This window comes from Spea bombifrons, chromosome 3, assembly GCF_027358695.1.
Source record: "Spea bombifrons isolate aSpeBom1 chromosome 3, aSpeBom1.2.pri, whole genome shotgun sequence".
Classification (NCBI taxonomy): Eukaryota; Metazoa; Chordata; class Amphibia; order Anura; family Pelobatidae; genus Spea; species Spea bombifrons.
The window spans coordinates 82,424,958-82,449,465 of record NC_071089.1 but is presented as its reverse complement, the minus strand read 5'-3'; the positions used below and the strand labels follow the sequence as shown (position 1 = coordinate 82,449,465).

Sequence of the window (24,508 nt, the reverse complement as noted above, 5' to 3'; positions counted from 1 at the left end):
TGCAAGGAATGCCAGCATCTTTGTGTTTTGTCAGTAGATATGAGGTGACCCATATTAGACGCCTGAGTAACTGTTAGAGGTTCCCAGCTGCCACCTATACACATTATATGCCAAAGCTGGCATACTTTGCCTCACCTACAGATTATGTAGGCGATGCAAAGTACCTATGATTATTTTAAGTCATGCATGCTTAACCACAGAATGAGCCCGAAATAAATAGTAAAATAAATCTTTATTGCATCAAAAACATACAAAATCACCTAACATCTCATGTCAAATAAATATTTCACATGGGGAAATGACAATACGATATTGATTGCTTAGAAGGACCCATACTTGCTTTTGGAAATAATATAGCACTAGAACTGACCTCAGAAGAGTTATTCATATGGAAATGTTTGACCTGTGATCACCAACGCCTGAGATTATGAACTTCTGTTGATCACAATTGTGTGTGCGGGTATATATAAGAAAGTATAGATCCCCAAACTGTTCTCAGTTGAGACCAGCATGTCTGCTAATGTAGCTAAAGATGTCAGAGACTTTTGACAAAAGCACAGATAAAATAATTAACAACTTGCTCTGTTGGTAGGTTGTATGAGCTAATTAAATATCTCCCTGTATTCAGGAAATATCTGAATTAAAATATTGTTCATGTGATGAGGACCATGCTTAAAGCAAGTTAAGATGCCTGGAACCCAAAAACTTCACAGGGGCCCACCACAGCTGTCCCTTGTGCATAGTTGAGAATACAACATAGGAAAGCAAAGGCCACTAAGAGTGGGAGGAAAACTTATTTTGTGACTGGTATTTCATGCATGTATGGGCTCTGGTGTCTAAATATTTTGTCATTTGTTTCTGAAGAACAGGCGTATCTGACCCTGAAAGGCTAATAACTTTACATCTTTTTCTATGCTGGCCCAATAAATGCATTATTTTCTACTAAAGACTCCATCTCTGTAACTCCCAACAAAGAAATCACTAATATGTTGCAGTGCAATTCAGTAACTATGTTTCCCTTTAAGATTTTGTATATTTGACTCATAGACCTCATAATTTCATATGCTTTCAAATTAGAAGATTTTATAAAGTAAGCTTTTTTTCCAATTCTCTGCAGTACTTTTTTATGTCTCTTGCTTTACACTATGGTAGCAAAGTTGGACTACCTATTTAATTCTTTAAAACTATGAGCCATTGTGGTTGTTTTCTTTGGCCATAGGTAACCTCTGATCACTGTTGCAAATGTAAAAGAGAAATGTTTCTTAGGTTTTCAGAGCATCCAGTGACAGAGCAATGATGCCTGGCATGCTGCGATAGAAAGAGCTATTCTCCATTCCCACAAGACCGATAAATGTTGTGGACTTCCCAGCAACCAGCACTCGAACACGGGCTTTGTACAGGCCTTTGCTATTCTTGGAACCTAGGTCCACCAGGATCTGGAAACCAAAGGAAATAATTTATAAATCATCCCTAATACCACCTTTCACATTTAAACTATGTTTAATATATTTTTTGAACGTTTCCCCAAATTAGCCACTGGTACCATGAAAGCCAAGCCCCCCCTAGGCCCACTTGAACACAAATCTTCCATACCCCCATTGATGGGCAAATATAAAATACAGTGTTTTTAGGTGTGGTGTATGTACGGCTAGTCAAACGGTGTTCTTTTTTAATAACCAGTTACCCTTGTACGGTGTAATTTTTTACACCATATCTTGCTCCAAGGTCACACATAGCAGATTAGTTTGGTAAGGTTTTATCAAGTGGTATTCCATCACACTCAGTCACACTGCTTTCTTGGCAGCAGGCTTTCTAATCTTTAACACGATGCAGTAATGCAGTAATATGACTTGTTGTTCTTATCTAGAATATGGATAAGATGATAATCTTATAGAAAATGCTAATATGTTTCATGAAAATGTGCAATTTTTAAATGCAAATGTACTGTACATACCACTGTCACAGGAAGTGTAATATAAAATATAATAAATAATAATAATTTAATGCAAACTACCTATTAAGCCAACTGTGTGTACTACATATTTTTTGTAACATACCTCCTGAAAGTCCATAGACAGATCTTTCTCTTGCACTTGTAGGATCCATTTGTATCTTTCATTAATGGACTGGACTTCTCTGATAGCTTCCTCTAGACGTTGGCATCCTATACAGTACACACATTTTACAGTCTTTGCTGTGCAGTGTACTTTTATTCAACCCGGTTTATAAAAGTCTGTGAGTTACGTTCAGAGATACTGTGCAAACCTACAAACAACCTATAAACAAAAAACTAGGATACTTGGTTGCATAAATAAAGGTAGAACTGAATTACTAGTGGTACCTTCAGAATAATGAAAACACACACAATCTGTAGTAACTGGTCCTTTGCCATTCTGATTATACATTTTGTTTAATATGATTAAATTATTCCCCTGTAGACCTAGTATACTGCCAGTCTACTCAGACATAGAGTATGTTCTAGTCAATGTATATGCGTAATTATTTACAATGTACTTGTTGCTATGTACCCGGAGTGGGAAAAATGGACCAGTCATAACAAGTACCAAGATGTACAGAACCTTACTGTGCCAAAGCGCTAATGCTAAGTCGTGTTGGGGCATTAGGTTTGCATCCAGATTTACCTTTTCCAACCCGTGTATCACTTTTTATTTCTCTCTTCTGTAATTGGGAATGAGCAGGATTTCTGTTAGGTCCTATAAAAAAAGCTACATAATTATATATAACATATAATAGTTGGTCCTCCAACTCATAAACTGATAAGCACGCCATTAGGCCAAACAAACAAGCAAACAAATACACACAAAAATGAAAGCCACAATCAAATAGATTAAGATGCATTCAATGGCAGCAAGTAGAGGCAAAAAAGCAAAAGCTATCGGCCATATTCTACAAATATCACTTTCTGTCTTGCATAAGCTTTCACAGAAAAAAAATGGCCAGTACATCAAGACATTCCCTTTGCATTAAGATATGCATGTAATAATTTAAGAGCCAAATATGGTTGTTGTATGCCTTCTGATGTCAGCAAGTGGATATATTTCCATGCTACTTTCACAGGCGAATACTCCCACTGCAAGAAAAGTTTACAATTTGTATACCTGCAGCTGATTTTTCGGAATAAATTGTGATAATCCCTTCACGTCTAAGTTGTGATTTCAGGGTCTGAATGTCCTTCCATCCTTCTGATTCTAGTTCCATCACTTCATTATCTTTCCCCTAAAATTATTACAAACCACAGTTTCTGTCAGTAAAGGGTTGGTTTTATGAATAATTATGAAAACTTAACACCCCTTGCATTTCTTGTGTGTGCTTTTCCCCCAGTAATATGTAACGGAGAACTATTATGAATAATATTGTGCTCCTTAAAGAACAGTCTTCATTGCTCTTAAACGAGAAAGGCTGTTATTTGGCAGGAAATCAATAACAATGTGATAAAATACTTCAAAATACAGTGTATAAAATGCATTGTACCTGCAGAAAAAGCTCCTCTATCACACTTTTGGCCTTTTGTGACCCAAGAGCCTCATGCCCCGTCATCCCATGAAGGAGAGAGATCCAATCTTCCAGGCCTGGTCCAATGTTCTTGAACACAGATTCAAATGTTGTGTTTTGCAGCTCGCTGGTACTTTAGTCAAGATGGAAACAGAAAAATCCAGTCACAAAGCTCAGTAATTGATGGAAACCATGTCATTATGTAAGTTTATTCAATTAACTTTCCAAAACAACACACTGTGACTTGTATTCTGACCTTTTATGTATAATTACCTTTGTGTCTCATTTTCAGTCTGTTTGTCTGGTTCTGTTAGTGTTGTTAGAAGTGTTTCATTGTCCATTTTCTCTGTCTCTGGAATCTGTTCTTTTTCAAATAATAGAAGGATAAATCACAAAGACACAGGAAACTTTAAATCCTGCTATGCTTATGCAGTTCAAACACCTAGACTCAGCTTTAGGTTTTTAAATATTTTATTGAACTGAAATGTCATCTGTTTGGGCTTATGTCATTATTTTATTTCTATACTAGGCATGGAAAAAAATAACTGTGTCTTGTTTACCATAAGAAAAAGTTTGCCCAGCGTGTATGAAAAAGAACATGCTTATGACACTATAATTCATGTGAGTAGTGAAAATTTACAGCCAAATATCTACATAAGATATCAATGACAGAGGCTCAACAAATTGGATAGGCTACACACAAGACAAGGTGATATAACACCAAGTGGGTGACAAAGATCAAGGGTCTAACAACTACTCCATAGTCAAAGTATAGAAATAATCTAGAATAATCATATTTTTGCTACACACAGTCAAGTCTTGACCTTCATCATACACATGATTACCTGCAACATCTCTACGAATTCTAGTGGGGAATATATTGCTGTACATATCTTCCATGAACTGTGGAATAGTATGGGTAAAGAATGAGAAATTTATGTTGTGGCGCAAGAAATCTTCTGCCCTGCGCAGCAAGTCTAGAAGACTCTTCAGATAAGAACGTAGTTCTGGAATGGAGATATAAAGAATGAGATCAGCCATTACTTAAGTCTCTTTTGAAATAAGTCATAGACTTTTTTGGATGAATATGGATTTCCCCCTCTAACTCGATTATGATCAAATTGTGTTTCTACACAACTTTTTAGACAACACTTAATAGTACAACCTTATCTAACCTAATCTGGCATTACTTAAAATCTATCTGATTTTATCTAAGGTTATTTTATTCCTAACTGTATTTCCAATCAGGCGCTTTGTTAAATTTTTGAGTCAGGACAATTCCTGTTTTTAATTTAAAGTTAAGGATTGCAGATTGACGTTATGTCATTGGTCAAATGTATCACCTTTTATTTTCCCTCATCCTTTCCCCCCAAGCAAAGAGCAAAATATGTCACATCTCCAATTGGACTTACCACATCTCCTCTGTTTCTGTCTACACTTTTCCTCTGCAAAACGTGTACATGCCTCCTGGCTGAGAGGACCTGGGCATGACTGTCTATAGAAGTAGCAGAGGTTCCCAACTTCTGATTTCTCATCCTTTTCCTGCTGTTCTGTCAATTCAAAGCATGTTGGCTCTCGAGTTGGAGATGATTCTGTCAAGGCATGAAAGTTAAAGTTCAAGTTTTTATTTTGTATTATAACATAACACCTATTTATGATGGGAACAGTATGGTGTCTTAAATGTTGAAATGGCCCTTCATGACATGTTAATGTTGTAAGAGGAAATCCCTCATTTCTCCATAACTCAAAAATAACTATTTATCAGTGAGAAAACAAGACTGTTTAAATAATTAAATAATGTCTTGGAAAAAGCTACTACGGGCACCCAGTTTGCCTCCTAGATAAACATCCGAGGAAAAGCACAAAGACACTTATGAGATTGATGTGGTTTCTCATTATCAGCAAATCATGTGATTCTGTGTGGACTGAAATGATGAAACTAGGGTGTTAAGTTCAAGTTGCAATACCAATTAAATATTAAAGAGGACATCATTAAATTCCTCACTGGGTGTTAAAACAGAGTTCATCAGAAAACTTGACAATGAGTTAGGTTTGGAATTAGAATTGTCTGAATACTCATTTAATTGTCCATTCTGTTCAAGTATGGAGAGATCACAAAAACCTGTCCTGTAGGTATAGTGACAAATTACTTAGTTAATGTTACATTTAACAGGTCCTACAATTTATGAAATAGTAATAACAGTTCCTGCAAGACCATTACTTTTCATCTGTATTCTGATCCATTCAGTGAAGGCTGTGACTTTGGTGTATACTCCTGGCTTCCCACGCTCTCCACATCCATCTCCCCAAGATGTGATCCCATACAGAGCATATAATTTGGAGACAGGATCTTGGCATGTCAGAGGCCCTCCAGAGTCACCCTTTAACAGAAAACAATTACCTTAGTTACTATGGTGTTTCATTATTTGTAGCACACTTTCATTTATTGCACATTCCACACAATGATGGCACACTCCTAACAGAAAGGATAATGCATTTGTAAAAACAATACATAGGGATAATTAACACAGGCCACAGACAAAAAGTAGTGGCATCACCTGGCAAGAGTCTATGCCACCGGTCAGATATCCTGCACAGAACATGGTACTGGTCAGCATATCTTTTCCAAGAGTTCCCTTGCACTCCTCCTGACTCAGCACTGGCACCTGGGCTTCCATGACCACATCTGACAAAGGACCATCTATTTGTGAACAGTAAGCAAAAGAGAGTGAAAGTGTTAAAGTCACGTGTCCCATGTACACACATCCCAATACATACATGTAATTTGATGTCTTATTAGTAAGCATATGTCAGTCCTCTTTATAAATGAACATAAGCAACACAATTAAAATTATTATCAAAATACATTCATATTCACATTTGCTTCAAGACAGAACACCATACTAATTTGCATTCAAGTTAGAAGGGGAACACAAAACATATGTACATTTTAGAAAAACCTTATATATATGGGCATCCGCAGCCCTGACAAATTGTGATAGTTGCTCTAACCAACATTTCTTCTACTACCAACCTTCATAGAGGGAGCCCCATCCAGCAATGTAGCAGTTAGTGGCAGGAGTTGGATTCTCAGATACTTCAGGCAGACACACAGGTCTGGCTTTCTGGAGGTCTGTGACTGGGGTGGTCAGTTCCAGGAGGGCAAGGTCATTATTAAAAGTTTTCTGGTTAAACTGTAAATATAAATACTTGAAGGTGAAACAAACATTGTGCTTGTGTCTGGAGAATCATATTTTCATTATGGTTTGTGATGTCTGCTGTTCTATTAACCTCTGTGGTTTTATAGCTATAATGTTCATTCTGATTAAGGTAATCATTACCATCAATCTATTGAATACCTTTTAAGCATTTTTTGCTTCTGTAATGTACAAAGCGTTAAGCAAGGACTGTAATACTAAATATTTTTACTCATTATTTTAACTAAATGTTAAGTATAAGAACATATATATGTAAATATATACATATGTGAACTCATAAGAAAGCCCTGATTGTTCTTAAAAACAATTACATATAATTTATGTGGGTACACTAAAATGAGAATGGGGAACACTGTGGTTAATCCAGCAAATGACAAAGATGCCTGGGTATATCATGCCTGTGAAGAAACCAATCCAGCAGGATGCACCTGTTATGCTCATACCTTGGGGTGGCTCACAATCCTGTTCACATGAAAGATCTTTGCACCATCATCCTGTTTTCTGAGATCATACTGTCCAACTACAACTGTCCAATGTAGCTCGTTAATATCCCTGCAGAATTAAACACACGGAAATTAGAGAGGAAACACTGCAAAGGTATGAGCTCATAAATATACCTTTAAAGAAATAAAATTAAAAAAACATAAAGACCCATCACATATCTTTTCACAATAGGGAAGCATTTAATCCATAGCCATTGAACGGGTGTTCTGTGGATTTCCACAGCAGATTATTCATCACACAATGAACAGCCAATCAATAGTGAAGTAGACAGATTAAACTATATTAACACGATAAAAGGTATGTACTGTTAGAAGCTTACACTTGGATAAATTGAGAACTATGTTAGAGTCAATGTTTATTACTATGGCATGTTTAGTGCCTTTTTAGCTAGTATTAAAACAAATTGAGATGGTTACCCACAAAGGTTATCAATTTTGAATATATACCACCATGAGCAAATATGCAAAATTTTTATAGGTTTACGAATTCCTCAAATTCTTCGGTCTGCTGGTGCATAAAAGTTGTGATCTCTATACTTCCAGAAACACGGGGAAACATATAGCGATTTCATGTCTGCGACCAATGTTGTCGTCTAACAATTAGTACCACGGTTCATGACAAAATAAGGCTGATGACAAAACTAGGGCAGTGTGAAATGTACATCACATTTTGTATATCTTTGTATAAGAGATTATAGACACAAAACTCCTGAATGTTTGTCTTTGTTTTTTAAATAAATTAACTGGTTATATTTGATTTCTTTAAAATGGGACAAGAAGAGAAGGATCATGCCTCTCCCATCAAAGTAAATGACTGGTGGCTGCGTGCTAAATCAGCAACTGCCTCCTGGCAAGCCCAAACTCTCTGTGCTTTTGATACACAAGAGTGATTGGGGAGGATTCATGGACAGGGTTCATACTATCACGTGTTGGCAGCTGTAGCAAATGTTTACTCATTAATGTAGTCTGCTAGCTGTGTTCCTAAAGTAAGCGGCTTAATCTTCTGATGTACAGATAGACCTCATGTTACAAATAGTCTTTCATACTTGAGAGATCACCAAAGAAGCTAATGTAGACTGTGTATACAAGCTAATTGTGACAATCTTTGGTTCCATACCCGGTAAAGCAGTGAGCAGCTGTCAGGACCCAAAAATCACCCAACAACACGCCTCCACACATAAGATCCCCATTAAGTCGAATGTTCACCAGCCAAGGCCAGGAACCAGGAGGTGTAATGCTTCCACCCACTATTCTTCCTTTGATCCCTGTGTTGTTACTGGTTGATAATAATGTCTGTCCACAGGTGTCTGGGGAAATAACAAAGAAATCTGTGATTAACTTTTTTGTGAACAGTGTCACAAAAACAAACCCTGACAATATTAAGCAAAACTTGAAAGTATAAATGTGTATGTGAAATATGTCTGTATGTTTAATATGTCCTTCTCAATACAGTTAAAGAACTGCTCTTAGATGATAATTTTCATCTTTGGGGACTTACTTAACATTTTAAGGGCTAACTCAACCTTTCTTACAGGGGAATCTCACCTTTGAAGTCAATTGGGATTTAACATGGAGCAACATGCAGGCAATGCTCAACAGATTGATAATGCTTTTGCATGGCACATATCACTATTATTACCTTTTGGTGAGTATTCCAAAAACAAATGTTATGCCAACTGACATTATTAAACATAATAAATACATAATGATGTGTTTTAGTTAATATCTGCATATACACATTTTGTGTATTCAGTTTGATAAAAAAAAGAGAAGAATGGACACTGTTCATAATTTTCATTACACTGCAAACAGACTGTATATTATTTGGCACTTCACTTGACTCACTGCTCACCTCTGTCTCCTTCCTCCGGAGAGATGTTCAAATAATCCATGTCACTCTCTAGTTCTGACAAGAAAAACAGAAATTAGAATATATGTTAAAATTTACATAATGAGGTAAAAGTCACCCATTTGGAATATATACTCTTTACATTGACTATATCCCTCTGTTTATAATATGTAAATGATTTGCCAAAATAAGGAAGATGCCACTTTAATTTTTGTACATAAAAATATTTTTTTTCATGAGCTGTCCAGATGAAACAATTCTCTTCAACTAATCCAACGATATATTTTAGATAGAAGTTTTTTTCTACTACTTATATTCCTGTCCATGAACATACAATAAAGACAAACATAGGCCAGTCTTACTACACTCCTGCAGCTTCAGGTGACAGTGACCAGCCATAGCTTGAACGCAGATGTCTGATGTTTGATTCTCCTTCTGACACGAGCTCTGGTAGAAGCTGCATGCCTTGCTCAGGGCCCAGCTTCTCTCCACTGGATCAGGCACAGACTGAGCTGCCAAGATAACTTCACACGTTGGCTCGGACACCGCAGCCATGTCCATTTCTGCAGGAATCAGAATTATATTAAAGAGAGTTTTAAGGTGGTATTTGCCAGGAGTAACTTATTTCCCCTATGCTGTGTGTAACAATAAAAGTAGTATATCAGGTAGAATTTACAAGACTAGGGTTACAGGTTTTGATATATGCTACCTGTTTTTTATAACCTGTAAACACATTAAGGTTATTGCCCACATTAGACCCTTCTTTAATATTTATTTGTTTTCATTTATTTAGTTTAATGTGTTTACAGTTTCGACTGCAATATAATTTTTTCTCCGTGTAATTATAGTGTATAATATTTTGGCAAATAAATTAAACCTGGCCCCATCCCTGACTCAAGATCGGTTTGTCTTAGTCTGTCAATTCTCGTCTTGTCATACCCCTTGGATATATGTATTGTATTAAACGCTGCGTAAATTGTTGGCGCTATATAAATAAAAGATAATAATAATAATAATAATAATAATGTGTTTTCTTTAGCGTTGTTGCACAACGCTGTGAACATCTGCAAACAACATACCATCGTACACCATATATGATCTATATATCATCTATTAATCCATGACCATCAATTACGCAATTCAAAACGTTTTAAACCTCAGATAAACTTCAAATAAAAACAAGAGTCATGTTAAGTCACAGTCGTTTTGTTTCATAAAAAGTCTTGCATCCTCGAAGGAATTTCAAGTCAGCCACAATTAGTAACCATATAGTAACTCATACTATATATTTTACAAGTAAAATGTTTTGTTGGGCAAGGAATTACTATTATATGTTGTGCTAGTCACTTTGCTATCAAATATAACAATTATTAATTATAACATGCAGAAGTATTTCACAGTTGTAGTATTACTTGCGATTTGTATTTGAGAGATTCACTTTAACACTTAGTAAGAGAAAAGTTTACCAACTAAGCATTTATCAACTGAATTGTTTACATGTATCAGTATTCTCTCCCCATTTTCTTTTTGTATTGCCTGGTTTTTATTAGCACTCGTGTGAATCCTGCATCAATGAACCCTATTGGGAAAAGTTAGGATTTCGGAGATTTACTTGACATGCTTCAAATGTCCTTAAATTTACAAACTTTAAAATCTTACATATAATATGATGCTTCTATTCTTTAGGACATCTGAAGAGAGCTTAGTACAGAGTAATAAAATAAAGTACAAAATAACATGACCTCTTCCTAAAAGTTTACTGAAACGTTAGCATTAAATGAGCTATTTTATCTGAGATTTTGAGGCATTTGTAACTGTCTACAAATTGATAGGACTTTAAAATCAAATATACTTTTTGTGAGTATATTCTGTGCTGATTCCTCAGCATCTTGGAGAAGTACTACAGTGCAACAGCAGAATGTGAATAAACATATTACTACAATGTCAAAAATACATATGTTTGGGGGCACAAATGCAACTGTCTAGTCCATGAATCCTACATATACATTTCCATCATCTATTGAATTTGATGTTTGACAATGCTGGAGTCACTGGGCTGGATTCGATGCCAGAGAGAAATATATCACAAGAAAATGAATAGCATTTTTATCTGATTTTGTCCATTGCAGTCTTTGGGAAAATCTCTATTCAAATGATTGCGATAGATTTACCTCCAGCAATTATATCTAACCCGTTATGACGTGGACAGTTAAAATTGACGGTGAACTCACCTCTGCACTGTATGGTTTGGTTGGCACATTCCTGAAAAAGGCAGGGAGTGCATCCTCCGCAGTTTTGTTTTTGTCTATTCTGTTCTTTTACAGCCTCCTCAAGGACCTGCAGAGCTGTTTTCAGGGCAGCCTCCAGAATTAGTGTCCCCCTGCTGGACAGGGCTGTGGAAAAAGATGTCTTTATTCACATAACCAGTAGACTTGTGCATTCGTCTTCGGGCGAACATGAAAACGAGCACGAAGAGGCCGTTTTTTTGTTCGTTCCGAAGGAACGTAGAACAGAATACAGTGCCGGCAAACCGTAGGCGAAGACGAAGACTCACAATCACGAAGAATCGAAGATTCTTCGTGATCGTCTTCGTTTTTGCCGCGCAACCGCCAAAATTTCAAACAGGAGTGAGCTGATCCTCGTCTGTCCAATCAGCTCACTCTTGTGACGTAACGCTAAGGGTCTCGTCCAATGCCTGTGCTGCTGTTTTTTGAATTCTGAAGGCGCCTTTATAAGACCAGAGCTTGCCTGAGAGATCCATTCATTTTTCGCTGTGACTGCTTTGGCAACACTGCTGTGCTGCATCCGAGCGTTACAGAGAGAGATTGTTCTGTTCTGTGTGAGACTGGTAAGCCTTTCTCACAGTGTACTTCATCCTCACTTCAGTGCTACTTAATATAATTAATTTAATAATAATAATTTGATTAATTTAATTTTTTTAAAATTAATTTGTCATCAACTTTAGTGTAAGTGCTGTTGAGTTGACAGTGCACCCAGTGCCTCAGTGGCACTGGGGTGCCCTTGCCCTGGGCTGGCACTAGTGCCTATTGCCTGTCCTGCTTAAATAAATTAAATAGAATTTATAAATTACAATTTAATAGAATCTATAATTTAATAGTTCATTATAATATTATATATATATATATATTTGTCAGTCATATATATATATATACTATAGTATACTAGTGTAGAGTGTACTGTAGACATTCATCTACTAGTGTCTAATTTAAAATCAGTAATATTAATTAATATAATTAATAATTGAATTCATTATAAAATATATATATTTGTCAGTTATAGTTAGTAATAGTATACTAGTGTAGAGTGTACTGTAGACATTCAGAACATCTACTAGTGTCTAATCTAAAATCAGTAATATCAATAATTCTCTAATTCTTTCTTATCTTAATAGTTAATTAAATTAGCTATAAATAAAAGTAATAATATTAATTAATTACTACTAGCGTATAGTTCAGCTAATCTTATTAGTACTGGTGCTGCAGCTCTATAGTTTGTGCTTTGTTTTAGCAACAGTAAGAGACCAAGTCAATTTTTCTTAATTAATCTTTCATTTTATTTCATTTGTTTTGCTCACCTCAGTCCATCAGTGAAGTGAACTTGTTGGGCTAGTGAGTGCAGCCGCATAAGTGCTGTGTTTTTTTTTGATCAGCAAGCAGTGACGTTAACTGTTTTGCAAAGATTTTCTCATTTATTTTACATTTTATTTCAATTTTATTAAAAGTACCCTTAGTGTTTTGCTCACCTCAGTCCATCAGTGAAGTGAACTTGTTGGGCTAGTGAGTGCAGCAAGCAGTGAAGATAACTGTTTTGCTGTGACATTTTATTTTATTTCTAATTCTTTTCAAGAAAAATTGACTGTGACGAGCTGTACTAAGCAAAGCTTCAAGCTACTAGCTGTAGTACTAAAATAATTCTAATCTTCTTTAATCTTAATCTATAATATATTATAAATAATAATATTCTAATTCATAATCTATAATATAAGTAATTCTAATTCTAAATTCTAATTCATAATCTATATTCTTCTATCTATAATACATAATATATAAGTAAATTAGTTCTAATCTATTAATATTATATAACTTAATATTAATTAATAAATCATATACTGAATCTGATTTAACCTCACTTTAGCTTAGTGGGTTTGAGAGCGTCTGCCTAGAGGTAGACTTATAGTAAGGAAATATAGCTTTAGGCTAGCATAGTAGTAGGCTAAGCTCTTAGGCCCGTGTAAATTCAAATTAAAAATAAAATACTGCTAGTTATTAAATAGTTAATCTTGAGTTAATAATTTAAATAACTTTAGGATTTTGGCAGATTGCACACAGCACAGTGCAGTAGTGCATAGTTTTACTTTTTAAGCAGTAGCACTGAAGAGAACTTCCTCTAATTTTTTTGTCTTTAATTCGTTTTTCCTTTTTTTTATTTTTATTTTTTTATTTTTTTTTTATAGTTTTTTAAACACTACACTACACTACACTACACTACACTACACACACAACACAAAATTTGAAATGGATCCTCCTTTTGGGACTAAGGAGGGACAAGCTCCATCTACCACCACCACCACCACCACCACCACCACCAGCACCACCACCAGCACCACCACCAGCTCTAAGATGCAGCCTTTGCGTCAGTCTAGTCGGCCAAGTAGGCCAAGCTCTCGCTTATCATTTGGGGAAGCATTGCTTGAAGGATCATCAAGTAAAGGAAAGGCACCAAAAGCAGGCAGTAGTAGTGCGGCTAGGCCCACAAGCTCTATGGTTTTTTACGGAAAGCCTAAAGCACCAGAAGCACGTTCAAAGTTAAAGGGTAGCACAAGTAGTACCAGCCCAGTGACTAAAAAGAAGTGCCTTTTGCCCCAAGCAGCATCTTCCCCATCCACCAGCAGCATGCAAGGTACCAAGCAGAGCCAAATTAGCAGCAAGACTCAGAGGGGTCCCAAACCAAAGCGATCTCATTCCTTTGTAGGGAAAACCACCACCACCACCACCCCCGCCTCTACCACCACTAGTGCTGCGCCTACTGTTCCCACTGGTACCGCCACGCCATGTCCTCCTAGTACCTCTAGCAAGCCACCAAGTCCTTACAAAATTTTTGTAAAGACAGTTAGAGAGAGGGCTACACATAGTGGAACTCCACCTAGCGAGGTAGCAGAGGAGCCTGAGACTGAGAGGCCAAGTGCAGAGTCTATTCTTCCTGCTCGCACTACTACTAGTCACGAGTCTCACGACGATATCAGTCTTAGCTCCAGCCTAGCAGGAATTCCATTCGATCTGGCTAATGAAGAGCTAGACTATGAGCCAGAGGAAGTAGAGGAGATGAGTGGTCAGGAATCAGATTCCTCAGGGAGCAGTGTCCAAATGACTAGTGCACAATTTTCCCCTGAGCCTCCACCTTCTCCGCTACGATCATCACCATCACCACCACCAGCAGCAGCAGCAAAACCTAGCAAATCTAAAGCAATTAGCAGTCCCACTATGGCCAGTACTGTTACCACCAGTCCCACCACCACTAGTTCTGCCTCTGTTGATCCACCCCGAGCAGTAAGAGCAGCACCCAAGGCACACTCCAAGGCTATGCGCGCCCCAATTTGGGAGCACTTTGAAAATGTTGAAGAAGGGCGCTATGGAAAGTGCAAACATTGTGGGAAGCTAATAAGCAGAGGGAAAGTGTCTGGCCATTTTACCAGTGCTAGCATGAAGCATCACCTCAGCACTCAACACAACGCTGTGCTATTGGGGAAAGATGCAGAGGTAAAACTTAGTGCAGGCAGCATAGCTGGTGGCCGTGGAAAAACCCCAACAGCTTCTTCTTCTGAGCCAATAGCAGCAGCAGCAGCAGCAACTAGTGCTGGCAGCCAGAGACCAAGGCAGGTTGGAGCACTGCATGTCCAGCCCACCCTGGAACAATTTGTGGCATTCCAATCCAAAAGGTCAATGCCCAAACAGCAGGCCAATAAAGTAACGCGACTGATTGGTCAGTTCATTGCTGTTGGAGGGGCATCCTTCTCTATGATCGAAGGGGAGCCTTTCAAACAATTGATGGCGGCTGTGGCTCCACAATATACAGTTCCGTCACGTTCCACTTTCAGCAGGAACATTGTCCCCTCATTGTATCGGTCCTGTGTTGCAGCAGTGAAAGAGGAGCTTTCCAAGGCTGCTGGTCAGTCTGTTCATTTCACTACAGATTTGTGGAGTGCACCTAGCGGCCAGCATGCCTTTCTTTCTTTGACAGCACACTGGTGGCAGCCCGGTGTGTCTAAGGAAGCTGCTGCAGCAGGCTACCGATCTTTCCTTCTCCATGCAGAAGTGATGGATGAAAAGCACACTTCCCAAAACATTCTGCATGCGATGAGGAAAATGTTTAGCCTTTGGGTGGGAGCAGAGGCGGGCACCAATGTTGAAGTTGGTTTTGTGGTAACTGACGGAGGTGCCAATATGGTGAAAGCGCTGCGAGATGGTCATATTGTTGGTGTGCGCTGTGCAGCCCACATCATCCATCTTGTAGTGAAGGCAGCAATGTCAGAAGGAACTAATGTGGCAGCAGTAGTTCTGTCCCGCTGCAGAAAGATCGCTGGGCACTTTCACCATAGTGTTAAGGCTAGCCAACTTTTGAGGGAAGAGCAAGAGAGGTCAGGTCTTCCCGTACACTGCCTACGTCAGGATGTCAGTACACGGTGGAACTCCACGTTAGACATGCTAGAGAGGATTTTGGAGCAGCAGAGGGCAATCCATAATCTTGCCTCAGAGCACAATATTGGGATTACCTCTCCATTGAATAGGGAGGATTGGACAGTGATCGCCCAGCTAGTGGCAGTCCTTAAACCATTCAGGGATGCCACAGAAAATTTAAGCTCAAACACTGCCAGTCTGGCCCAGGTAATCCCAGTGTTCTCCCATCTAGGCAGCAAGATGGATGTGTTCCTTGGAAACCGTGAGGCTGTTCAAGGTGGCACTCTACATCCTGACGTAGCAGCCATAGTCAGGAAGCTGAAGGATCTGCTAAAAGTACACCTTCGCAAGCGAATGGAAGAGAGTCCCGAAATGATGCTAGCGTGCCTTTGTGATCCAAGAATTAAGGGAAAGCTAGCTTTGAAATTCAATGTTCTCAGTAGCTACCGGGAGCAATTGGTCAACAAGGTGCGTGACTGGCAGCGTAAAATGGGAATGCTGTCCGAGGAGGGTGAGGTGCAGGAGGAGGAAGAGATGATGTGGTCTGCTACCCCTAGCAGCAGCATCAGCAGCAGTGCCACAAGCAGCACAACACAGCTGAGTGGAGCAGCTGCGTTTTGGGAAGAGGCACTTGGCAGTATAGTTGGACCATCTGACAGAGCTAGCAGCAGAAAGGAGAGTAGTGCTGCTGAAATGGTCAAACTTTACCTCTGTGAAGTTCCTTCTGCTCCTAATGTTGATCCTCTTAGCTACTGGGATGAAAAGAAGAGTGTGTGGCCTGCACTCTCATGGGTTGCGCAGCAGCTTCTATCATGTCCGCCAACCACTGTTCAAAGTGAGCGCGTGTTTTCTATGACTGGAAACATACTGAGTCCACAGCGCTCACGCATGGCACCTCATCTGATGGAGCAGATTGCCTTTCTTAAATTCAATCTGCCCAAATTGGGTTACCCAGCTCTTAGCTTGGAAAGTTAAATTTTTTCTCTCTAATGTTTAAGGTAGTTTCTCCCCCTGGTTGCACTTGCTGCGGTGTGGCAATGCCTGCTACCTCCGCTGGTGTAGCCAATTTACGCTAGGGCCTAGTGTCTGAGCTCTGTAAGTCCGCTCCCAAACGCCTAGGACTGACAGTCTTTGGATGCTTTGCCCTGGGGTGAAACAGGTGAGTGGGTCGTCAATTGCCCACTCATTCACCTTTTTCCGTTTCCAACGCTGCTGCTGGTGGTGGTGCCAGTATCTTTTGCCAGTTCGCTTCCTGGCTGAAATCATGCCTCAGATGTCCCTAATGGAAAGGGTAGTTTCTCCCCCCTGGTTGCACTTGCTGCGGTGTGGCAACGCCTGCTACCTCCGCCGGTGTAGCTAGCTTATGCTAGGGCCTTGTGTCTGAGTTCTGTAGGTCTGCTCCCAAACGCCAAGGACTGACAGTGCTTGGATGCTTTGCCCTGGGGTGAAACAGGTGAGCGGGTCGTCAATTGCCCACTCATTCGCCTTTCCCAATTCTGCTGCTGCTGGTGGTGGTGCCAGTGTCTCTCTTCAATGCCAGTTCGCTTCCTGGCTAGTGTCATGCCTCGAATGTCCCTGATGGTAAGGGTAGTTTCTCCCCCCTGGTTGCACTTGCTGCGGTGTGGCAACGCCTGCTACCTCCGCCGGTGTAGCCAGCTTACGCTAGGGCCTTGTGTCTGAGTTCTGTAGGTCTGCTCCCAAACGCCAAGGACTGACAGTGCTTGGATGCTTTGCCCTGGGGTGAAACAGGTGAGCGGGTCGTCAATTGCCCACTCATTTGCCTTTCCCAATTCTGCTGCTGCTGGTGGTGGTGCCAGTGTCTCTCTTCAATGCCAGTTCGCTTCCTGGCTAGTGTCATGCCTCGAATGTCCCTGATGGTGAGGGTAGTTTCTCCCCCCTGGTTGCACTTGCTGCGGTGTGGCAACGCCTGCTACCTCCGCCGGTGTAGCCAGCTTACGCTAGGGCCTTGTGTCTGAGTTCTGGAAGTCCGCTCCCAAACGCCAAGGACTGACAGTTTTTGGATGCTTTGCCCTGGGGTGAAACAGGTGAGCGGGTCGTCAATTGCCCACTCATTCGCCTTTCCCAATTCTGCTGCTGCTGGTGGTGGTGCCAGTGTCTCTCTTCAATGCCAGTTCGCTTCCTGGCTAGTGTCATGCCTCGAATGTCCCTGATGGTGAGGGTAGTTTCTCCCCCCTGGTTGCACTTGCTGCGGTGTGGCAACGCCTGCTACCTCCGCCGGTGTAGCCAGCTTACGCTAGGGCCTTGTGTCTGAGTTCTGGAAGTCCGCTCCCAAACGCCAAGGACTGACAGTTTTTGGATGCTTTGCCCTGGGGTGAAACAGGTGAGCGGGTCGTCAATTGCCCACTCATTCGCCTTTCCCAATTCTGCTGCTGCTGGTGGTGGTGCCAGTGTCTCTCTTCAATGCCAGTTCGCTTCCTGGCTAGTGTCATGCCTCGAATGTCCCTGATGGTGAGGGTAGTTTCTCCCCCCTGGTTGCACTTGCTGCGGTGTGGCAACGCCTGCTACCTCCGCCAATGTAGCCAGCTTACGCTAGGGCCTTGTGTCTGAGCTCTGGAAGTCCGCTCCCAAACGCCAAGGACTGACAGTGTTTGGATGCTTTGCCCTGGGGTGAAACAGGTGAGCGGGTCGTCAATTGCCCACTCATTTGCCTTTTCCAATGCTGCTGCTGCTGCTGCTGCTGCTGGTGGTGCCAGCATCTCTTCTCTGCCAGTTCGCTTCCTGGCTAGTGTCATGCCTTAATTGTCCCTTATGGTAAGGGCAGTTTCTCCCCCCTGGTTGCACTTGCTGCGGTGTGGCAACGCCTGCTACCTCCGCCAATGTAGCCAGCTTACGCTAGGGCCTTGTGTCTGAGCTCTGGAAGTCCGCTCCCAAACGCCAAGGACTGACAGTGTTTGGATGCTTTGCCCTGGGGTGAAACAGGTGAGTGGGTCGCCAATTGCCCACTCATTCGCCTTTTCAATGCTGCTGCTGGTGGTGGTGCCAGCATCTCTTCTCTGCCAGTTCGCTTCCTGGCTAGAGTCATGCCCAAAATGTCCCTAATTGTAAGGGCAGTTTCTCCCCCCTGGCTGCCTCTGTCTGCGGTGTGGCAACGCCTGCTACCTCCGCCGGAGTGGCCAGCTTACGCTAGGGCCTTGTGTCTGAGCTCTGGAAGTCTGCTGCCAAACGTCTAAGACTGACAGTGTTTGGGTGCTTTGCCCTGGGGTGAAACAGGTGAGTGGGTCGCCAATTGCCCACTCATTCGCCTTTCCCATTTTTCAATGCTGCTGCTGGTGGTGGTGGTGGTGCCAGCATCTCTTCTCTGCCAGTTCGCTTCCTGGCTAGAGTCATGCCCAAAATGTCCCTAGTGGTAAGGGCAGTTTCTCCCCTCTGGCTGCGTCTGTTTGCGGTGTGGCAACGCCTGCTACCTCCGCCGGAGTGGCCAGCTTACGCTAGGGCCTTGTGTCTGAGCTCTGGAAGTCTGCTGCCAAACGTCTAAGACTGACAGTGTTTGGGTGCTTTGCCCTGGGGTGAAACAGGTGAGTGGGTCGCCAATTGCCCACTCATTCGCCTTTCCCAATTCTGCTGCTGCTGCTGCTGCTGGTGGTGCCAGTGTCTCTTCGATGCCAGTTCGCTTCCTGGCTAGTGTCATGAATCAAATGTCCCTAATGGTAAGGGCAGTTTCTCCCCCCTGGCTGCCTCTGTCTGCGGTGTGGCAACGCCTGCTACCTCCGCCGGAGTGGCCAGCTTACGCTAGGGCCTAGTGTCTGAGCTCTGGAAGTCTGCTGCCAAACGTCTAAGACTGACAGTGTTTGGGTGCTTTGCCCTGGGGTGAAACAGGTGAGTGGGTCGCCAATTGCCCACTCATTCGCCTTTCCCAATTCTGCTGCTGCTGCTGCTGCTGGTGGTGCCAGTGTCTCTTCGATGCCAGTTCGCTTCCTGGCTAGTGTCATGAATCAAATGTCCCTAATGGTAAGGGCAGTTTCTCCCCCCTGGCTGCCTCTGTCTGCGGTGTGGCAACGCCTGCTACCTCCGCCGGAGTGGCCAGCTTACGCTAGGGCCTAGTGTCTGAGCTCTGGAAGTCTGCTGCCAAACGTCTAAGACTGACAGTGTTTGGGTGCTTTGCCCTGGGGTGAAACAGGTGAGTGGGTCGCCAATTGCCCACTCATTCGCCTTTCCAATTTTTCAATGCTGCTGGTGGTGGTGGTGGTGGTGGTGGTGGTGCCAGCATCTCTTCTCTGCCAGTTCGCTTCCTGGCTAGAGTCATGCCCAAAATGTCCCTAATTGTAAGGGCAGTTTCTCCCCCCTGGCTGCCTCTGTCTGCGGTGTGGCAACGCCTGCTACCTCCGCCGGAGTGGCCAGCTTACGCTAGGGCCTAGTGTCTGAGCTCTGGAAGTCTGCTGCCAAACGTCTAAGACTGACAGTGTTTGGGTGCTTTGCCCTGGGGTGAAACAGGTGAGTGGGTCGCCAATTGCCCACTCATTCGCCTTTCCAATTTTTCAATGCTGCTGGTGGTGGTGGTGGTGGTGGTGGTGGTGCCAGCATCTCTTCTCTGCCAGTTCGCTTCCTGGCTAGAGTCATGCCCAAAATGTCCCTAATTGTAAGGGCAGTTTCTCCCCCCTGGCTGCCTCTGTCTGCGGTGTGGCAACGCCTGCTACCTCCGCCGGAGTGGCCAGCTTACGCTAGGGCCTTGTGTCTGAGCTCTGGAAGTCTGCTGCCAAACGTCTAAGACTGACAGTGTTTGGGTGCTTTGCCCTGGGGTGAAACAGGTGAGTGGGTCGCCAATTGCCCACTCATTCGCCTTTCCAATTTTTCAATGCTGCTGGTGGTGGTGGTGGTGGTGGTGGTGGTGCCAGCATCTCTTCTCTGCCAGTTCGCTTCCTGGCTAGAGTCATGCCCAAAATGTCCCTAATTGTAAGGGCAGTTTCTCCCCCCTGGCTGCCTCTGTCTGCGGTGTGGCAACGCCTGCTACCTCCGCCGGAGTGGCCAGCTTACGCTAGGGCCTTGTGTCTGAGCTCTGGAAGTCTGCTGCCAAACGTCTAAGACTGACAGTGTTTGGGTGCTTTGCCCTGGGGTGAAACAGGTGAGTGGGTCGCCAATTGCCCACTCATTCGCCTTTCCAATTTTTCAATGCTGCTGGTGGTGGTGGTGGTGGTGGTGGTGGTGCCAGCATCTCTTCTCTGCCAGTTCGCTTCCTGGCTAGAGTCATGCCCAAAATGTCCCTAATTGTAAGGGCAGTTTCTCCCCCCTGGCTGCCTCTGTCTGCGGTGTGGCAACGCCTGCTACCTCCGCCGGAGTGGCCAGCTTACGCTAGGGCCTTGTGTCTGAGCTCTGGAAGTCTGCTGCCAAACGTCTAAGACTGACAGTGTTTGGGTGCTTTGCCCTGGGGTGAAACAGGTGAGTGGGTCGCCAATTGCCCACTCATTCGCCTTTCCCAATTCTGCTGCTGGTGGTGGTGCCAGTGTCTCTTCTCTGCCAGTTCGCTTCCTGGCTAGTGTCATGAATCAAATGTCCCTAATGGTAAGGGCAGTTTCTCCCCCCTGGCTGCCTCTGTCTGCGGTGTGGCAACGCCTGCTACCTCCGCCGGAGTGGCCAGCTTACGCTAGGGCCTTGTGTCTGAGCTCTGGAAGTCTGCTGCCAAACGTCTAAGACTGACAGTGTTTGGGTGCTTTGCCCTGGGGTGAAACAGGTGAGTGGGTCGCCAATTGCCCACTCATTCGCCTTTTCAATGCTGCTGCTGGTGGTGGTGCCAGCATCTCTTCTCTGCCAGTTCGCTTCCTGGCTAGAGTCATGCCCAAAATGTCCCTAATGGTAAGGGCAGTTTCTCCCCCCTGGCTGCCTCTGTTTGCGGTGTGGCAACGCCTGCTACCTCCGCCGGAGTGGCCAGCTTACGCTAGGGCCTTGTGTCTGAGCTCTGGAAGTCTGCTGCCAAACGTCTAAGACTGACAGTGTTTGGGTGCTTTGCCCTGGGGTGAAACAGGTGAGCGGGTCGCCAATTGCCCACTCATTTGCCTTTCCCATTTCCTTTTCCATTTCATTATTTTCCTTCTGATACACAACCAACCAAACATAACACACACAATAACACATATAACACATATAACACACAGTGACATCACACATAACACACATACACACACACTTACAATGCACAAAACACAAGGACCTTTTCCTTGTTATTTGCCCTGGCCTTCACTCACTAATAGCATTACATTAACACTATAACTCACACTTCACCCTATAACATTTTTCCATCCACATACCTGCCAACAGACCCAACTTTTTCAGGGACAGTCCTGCTTTTTTCCAGTCCTGTCCCATCTAATTTAGCTAAACTAGGTATGCAAAATGCAAATACACATAGGTAGGTATAGCTCGGTAGGTAACGCTACTATAAACATTTAATAAATATAATCAAGTACTAAATAATAAATCTAACTTTAAAATACATTTAAATAAACCCCTATTTTTTTTAAAAAAAAAACATTAAAATTAAATTATTATTATTTAGACATAATCCATCTTTAACCAAACCAGTGCACTGCTACTAATCTTAAACATAACCGTACATTAACCCTAAGCTATTTTTTAGTTCTTGTCCAACATTTTTCCATCAGCATACCTGCCAACACACCCAAGATTTTGGTGGACAGTCCTGCTATTTTCCAGTCCTGTCCAATAAGTAAGTTGGGTTGTTGCAAAGTATGCCATTGTAAATAGGTAGCAAATGTTAGGCATGTAAAGTGGTCCAAAATCAATTTAAAAATGTAAAATATTCCCTATTCTTTTATTAAACATCTATGGACAGTACACCTCGGTATGTGTGTGCAACTCTATTGGTCGTTTCGGCAGGGGGCTCGCCTGCCATCAACGAATGAAGTGCATTCTGCAGTTCTGCAATTCACTCGTTGATGCCAGACCAGCCCCCTGCCGAAACGACCAATAGAGCTGCACACACGTACCTTCACGGCAGCTGCTGCTGCTGTGATGTGTTATTAACCCCGTATTAACCCCTGCTAGGCAACCAGGAGGAAAACGAAGATTAAACGAGCACGAAGAATGTCCGCGAATATTCGCCCGAAGAGAAGACAGGAACGGGCGAATATTCGCGGAATACGAAGATTTTTTTTCCCCCGAAGACGAGCACGAAGACGAACACGAAGAGCCCCCTGGTGCCCAAGTCTAATAACCAGCATCTAAGAACAAAGTCGCCCATAACAACAATACTACCTGTGACACTATAACTTATAAAAATATAAATAATAATAAATAAATACACAGTAATAATAATAGTAAAAATAATAGGCTGGCTTTTAAAGTATGCTCAATAAGACATGACATTATGGAGTTTACAGTAAAAGATAATTATGTGTCTAAATAGAAATTATGTATACTTATGTATAACCAGCGAACACATTTAGATCACTGGACTACCATATATATTTGTAGACCGGCTTAGCAGTCTTGGTTGCAGTTGCCCCCCCTTATTGTACTGACATAGTCCCAACAGCTTGATTACCTCCAGAGCAAGCATTGTAACATCAATCATCCCTTATGCCCAATATCCAGGCTGGAAGAGGGCAGCACTCACCTTGCAGGACACTAGCTGGCATCCGGTGCTGTTCTCGAGTCACTGGGGCAGAGTGGGAATGCTGGAGGGAAAGTACTGAGAGTAGGAGCAGGAACTGCATATTTACTTCTCCTTACCTGGAGAATCAAGAGACCTTCTCCTAAACCTACTTCTCAAATGTTATTTTTGCAATACACTCTTTTGAGTTGACTTATTTTAATTCTATTTTTTGTTATCCACTAGCCCTGCCACGTACCTATAGGTATTAATCTATTTTCTACTCAATAGTCTAGATTAATTTCTGATCCTTTAATTTTTCTCATGGAGTTTCCTTGTTATGTCTTCTCGCTCTTCGTGTGTGCGTTTCGTTGTCTTCAGCCTATTGTTTTATATTTTCTTTGTGATTTCTCCCTCTGTCTGCATCCACTCTCTGTCTCCCCCTTGTCGCTGTCTCTGTCTGCCTGTATAGCTCCACTTTGAGCGTTCTGTGTATGTTTTGACTCTCCTCTCTGCTTTTGTCTCAGTCTGAACCTCCTCTGAAGATGACAGTTAAACAATACACAGCATGGTTATTGGAGCTGTATATGTCCTGGACCACAGGAGGGGGTGTGGAGTTGAAGGGACAGTTCCCAAGCTTTTGGATAAACTGCTCAATTCATTACTGCTTTGACACAGATGCCAGTACAGGCGAAGGAGGTGGGAAGGGGGCATCCTGGCTGGGTGGGTCAAGCGGAGAATAATGTTCATTAGCACTAGTGATGTTCTTAAAATTAATAACAGCACCCCTTAATATCTGCTTTATTTGTACAATTAAAGTTTTCACTCATGTAGTCTAAAAAGCCAAGCTAGCACCAAAAAAGATTATTTTTTCTAAAGAATGCACACCTTTTAACGAAAAGCAACAATTACATGGTTTCGAAATGTTTGTCTATAAGTCTATTGAACAAATATTTAAAAATATAGAAATTAAACATCATGGATCCCAGTTCTGCACAATTAGCAAATGAATAACTACATTACTCTGGAAATTTCAATTACTATTTTTTTCCCAAAACAATAGAATTTAGAATATTAAATACAATTAAATTCAGTATGTACAGTAATACAAACGTCTTTTCCAGGAGTGTTGTTAGTGCAAGAGGTTTCAAGGCAATTACATACAA

The 24,508-nt window shown here is 42.0% G+C and overlaps 1 protein-coding gene across 1 annotated transcript; it reads right to left on the bottom strand.

The window, feature by feature from the left end:
• Positions 1–1,131: 1,131 nt before the first annotated feature.
• PRSS56 (serine protease 56) lies at positions 1,132–23,886 on the bottom strand. The gene is made up of 17 exons (XM_053459796.1): positions 23,367–23,886; positions 11,315–11,476; positions 9,446–9,646; positions 9,087–9,140; positions 8,352–8,541; positions 7,175–7,283; positions 6,548–6,707; positions 6,072–6,214; positions 5,735–5,894; positions 4,926–5,105; positions 4,359–4,520; positions 3,787–3,877; positions 3,493–3,646; positions 3,120–3,237; positions 2,643–2,714; positions 2,058–2,164; positions 1,132–1,436 (listed from the first exon to the last, which is right to left on the bottom strand). The coding sequence occupies exons 1-17, from the start codon at positions 23,464–23,466 to the stop codon at positions 1,263–1,265; spliced, it is 2,337 nt and encodes a 778-aa protein (XP_053315771.1). The 5' UTR covers positions 23,467–23,886; the 3' UTR covers positions 1,132–1,262.
• Between the last annotated feature and the right edge of the window lie 622 nt (positions 23,887–24,508).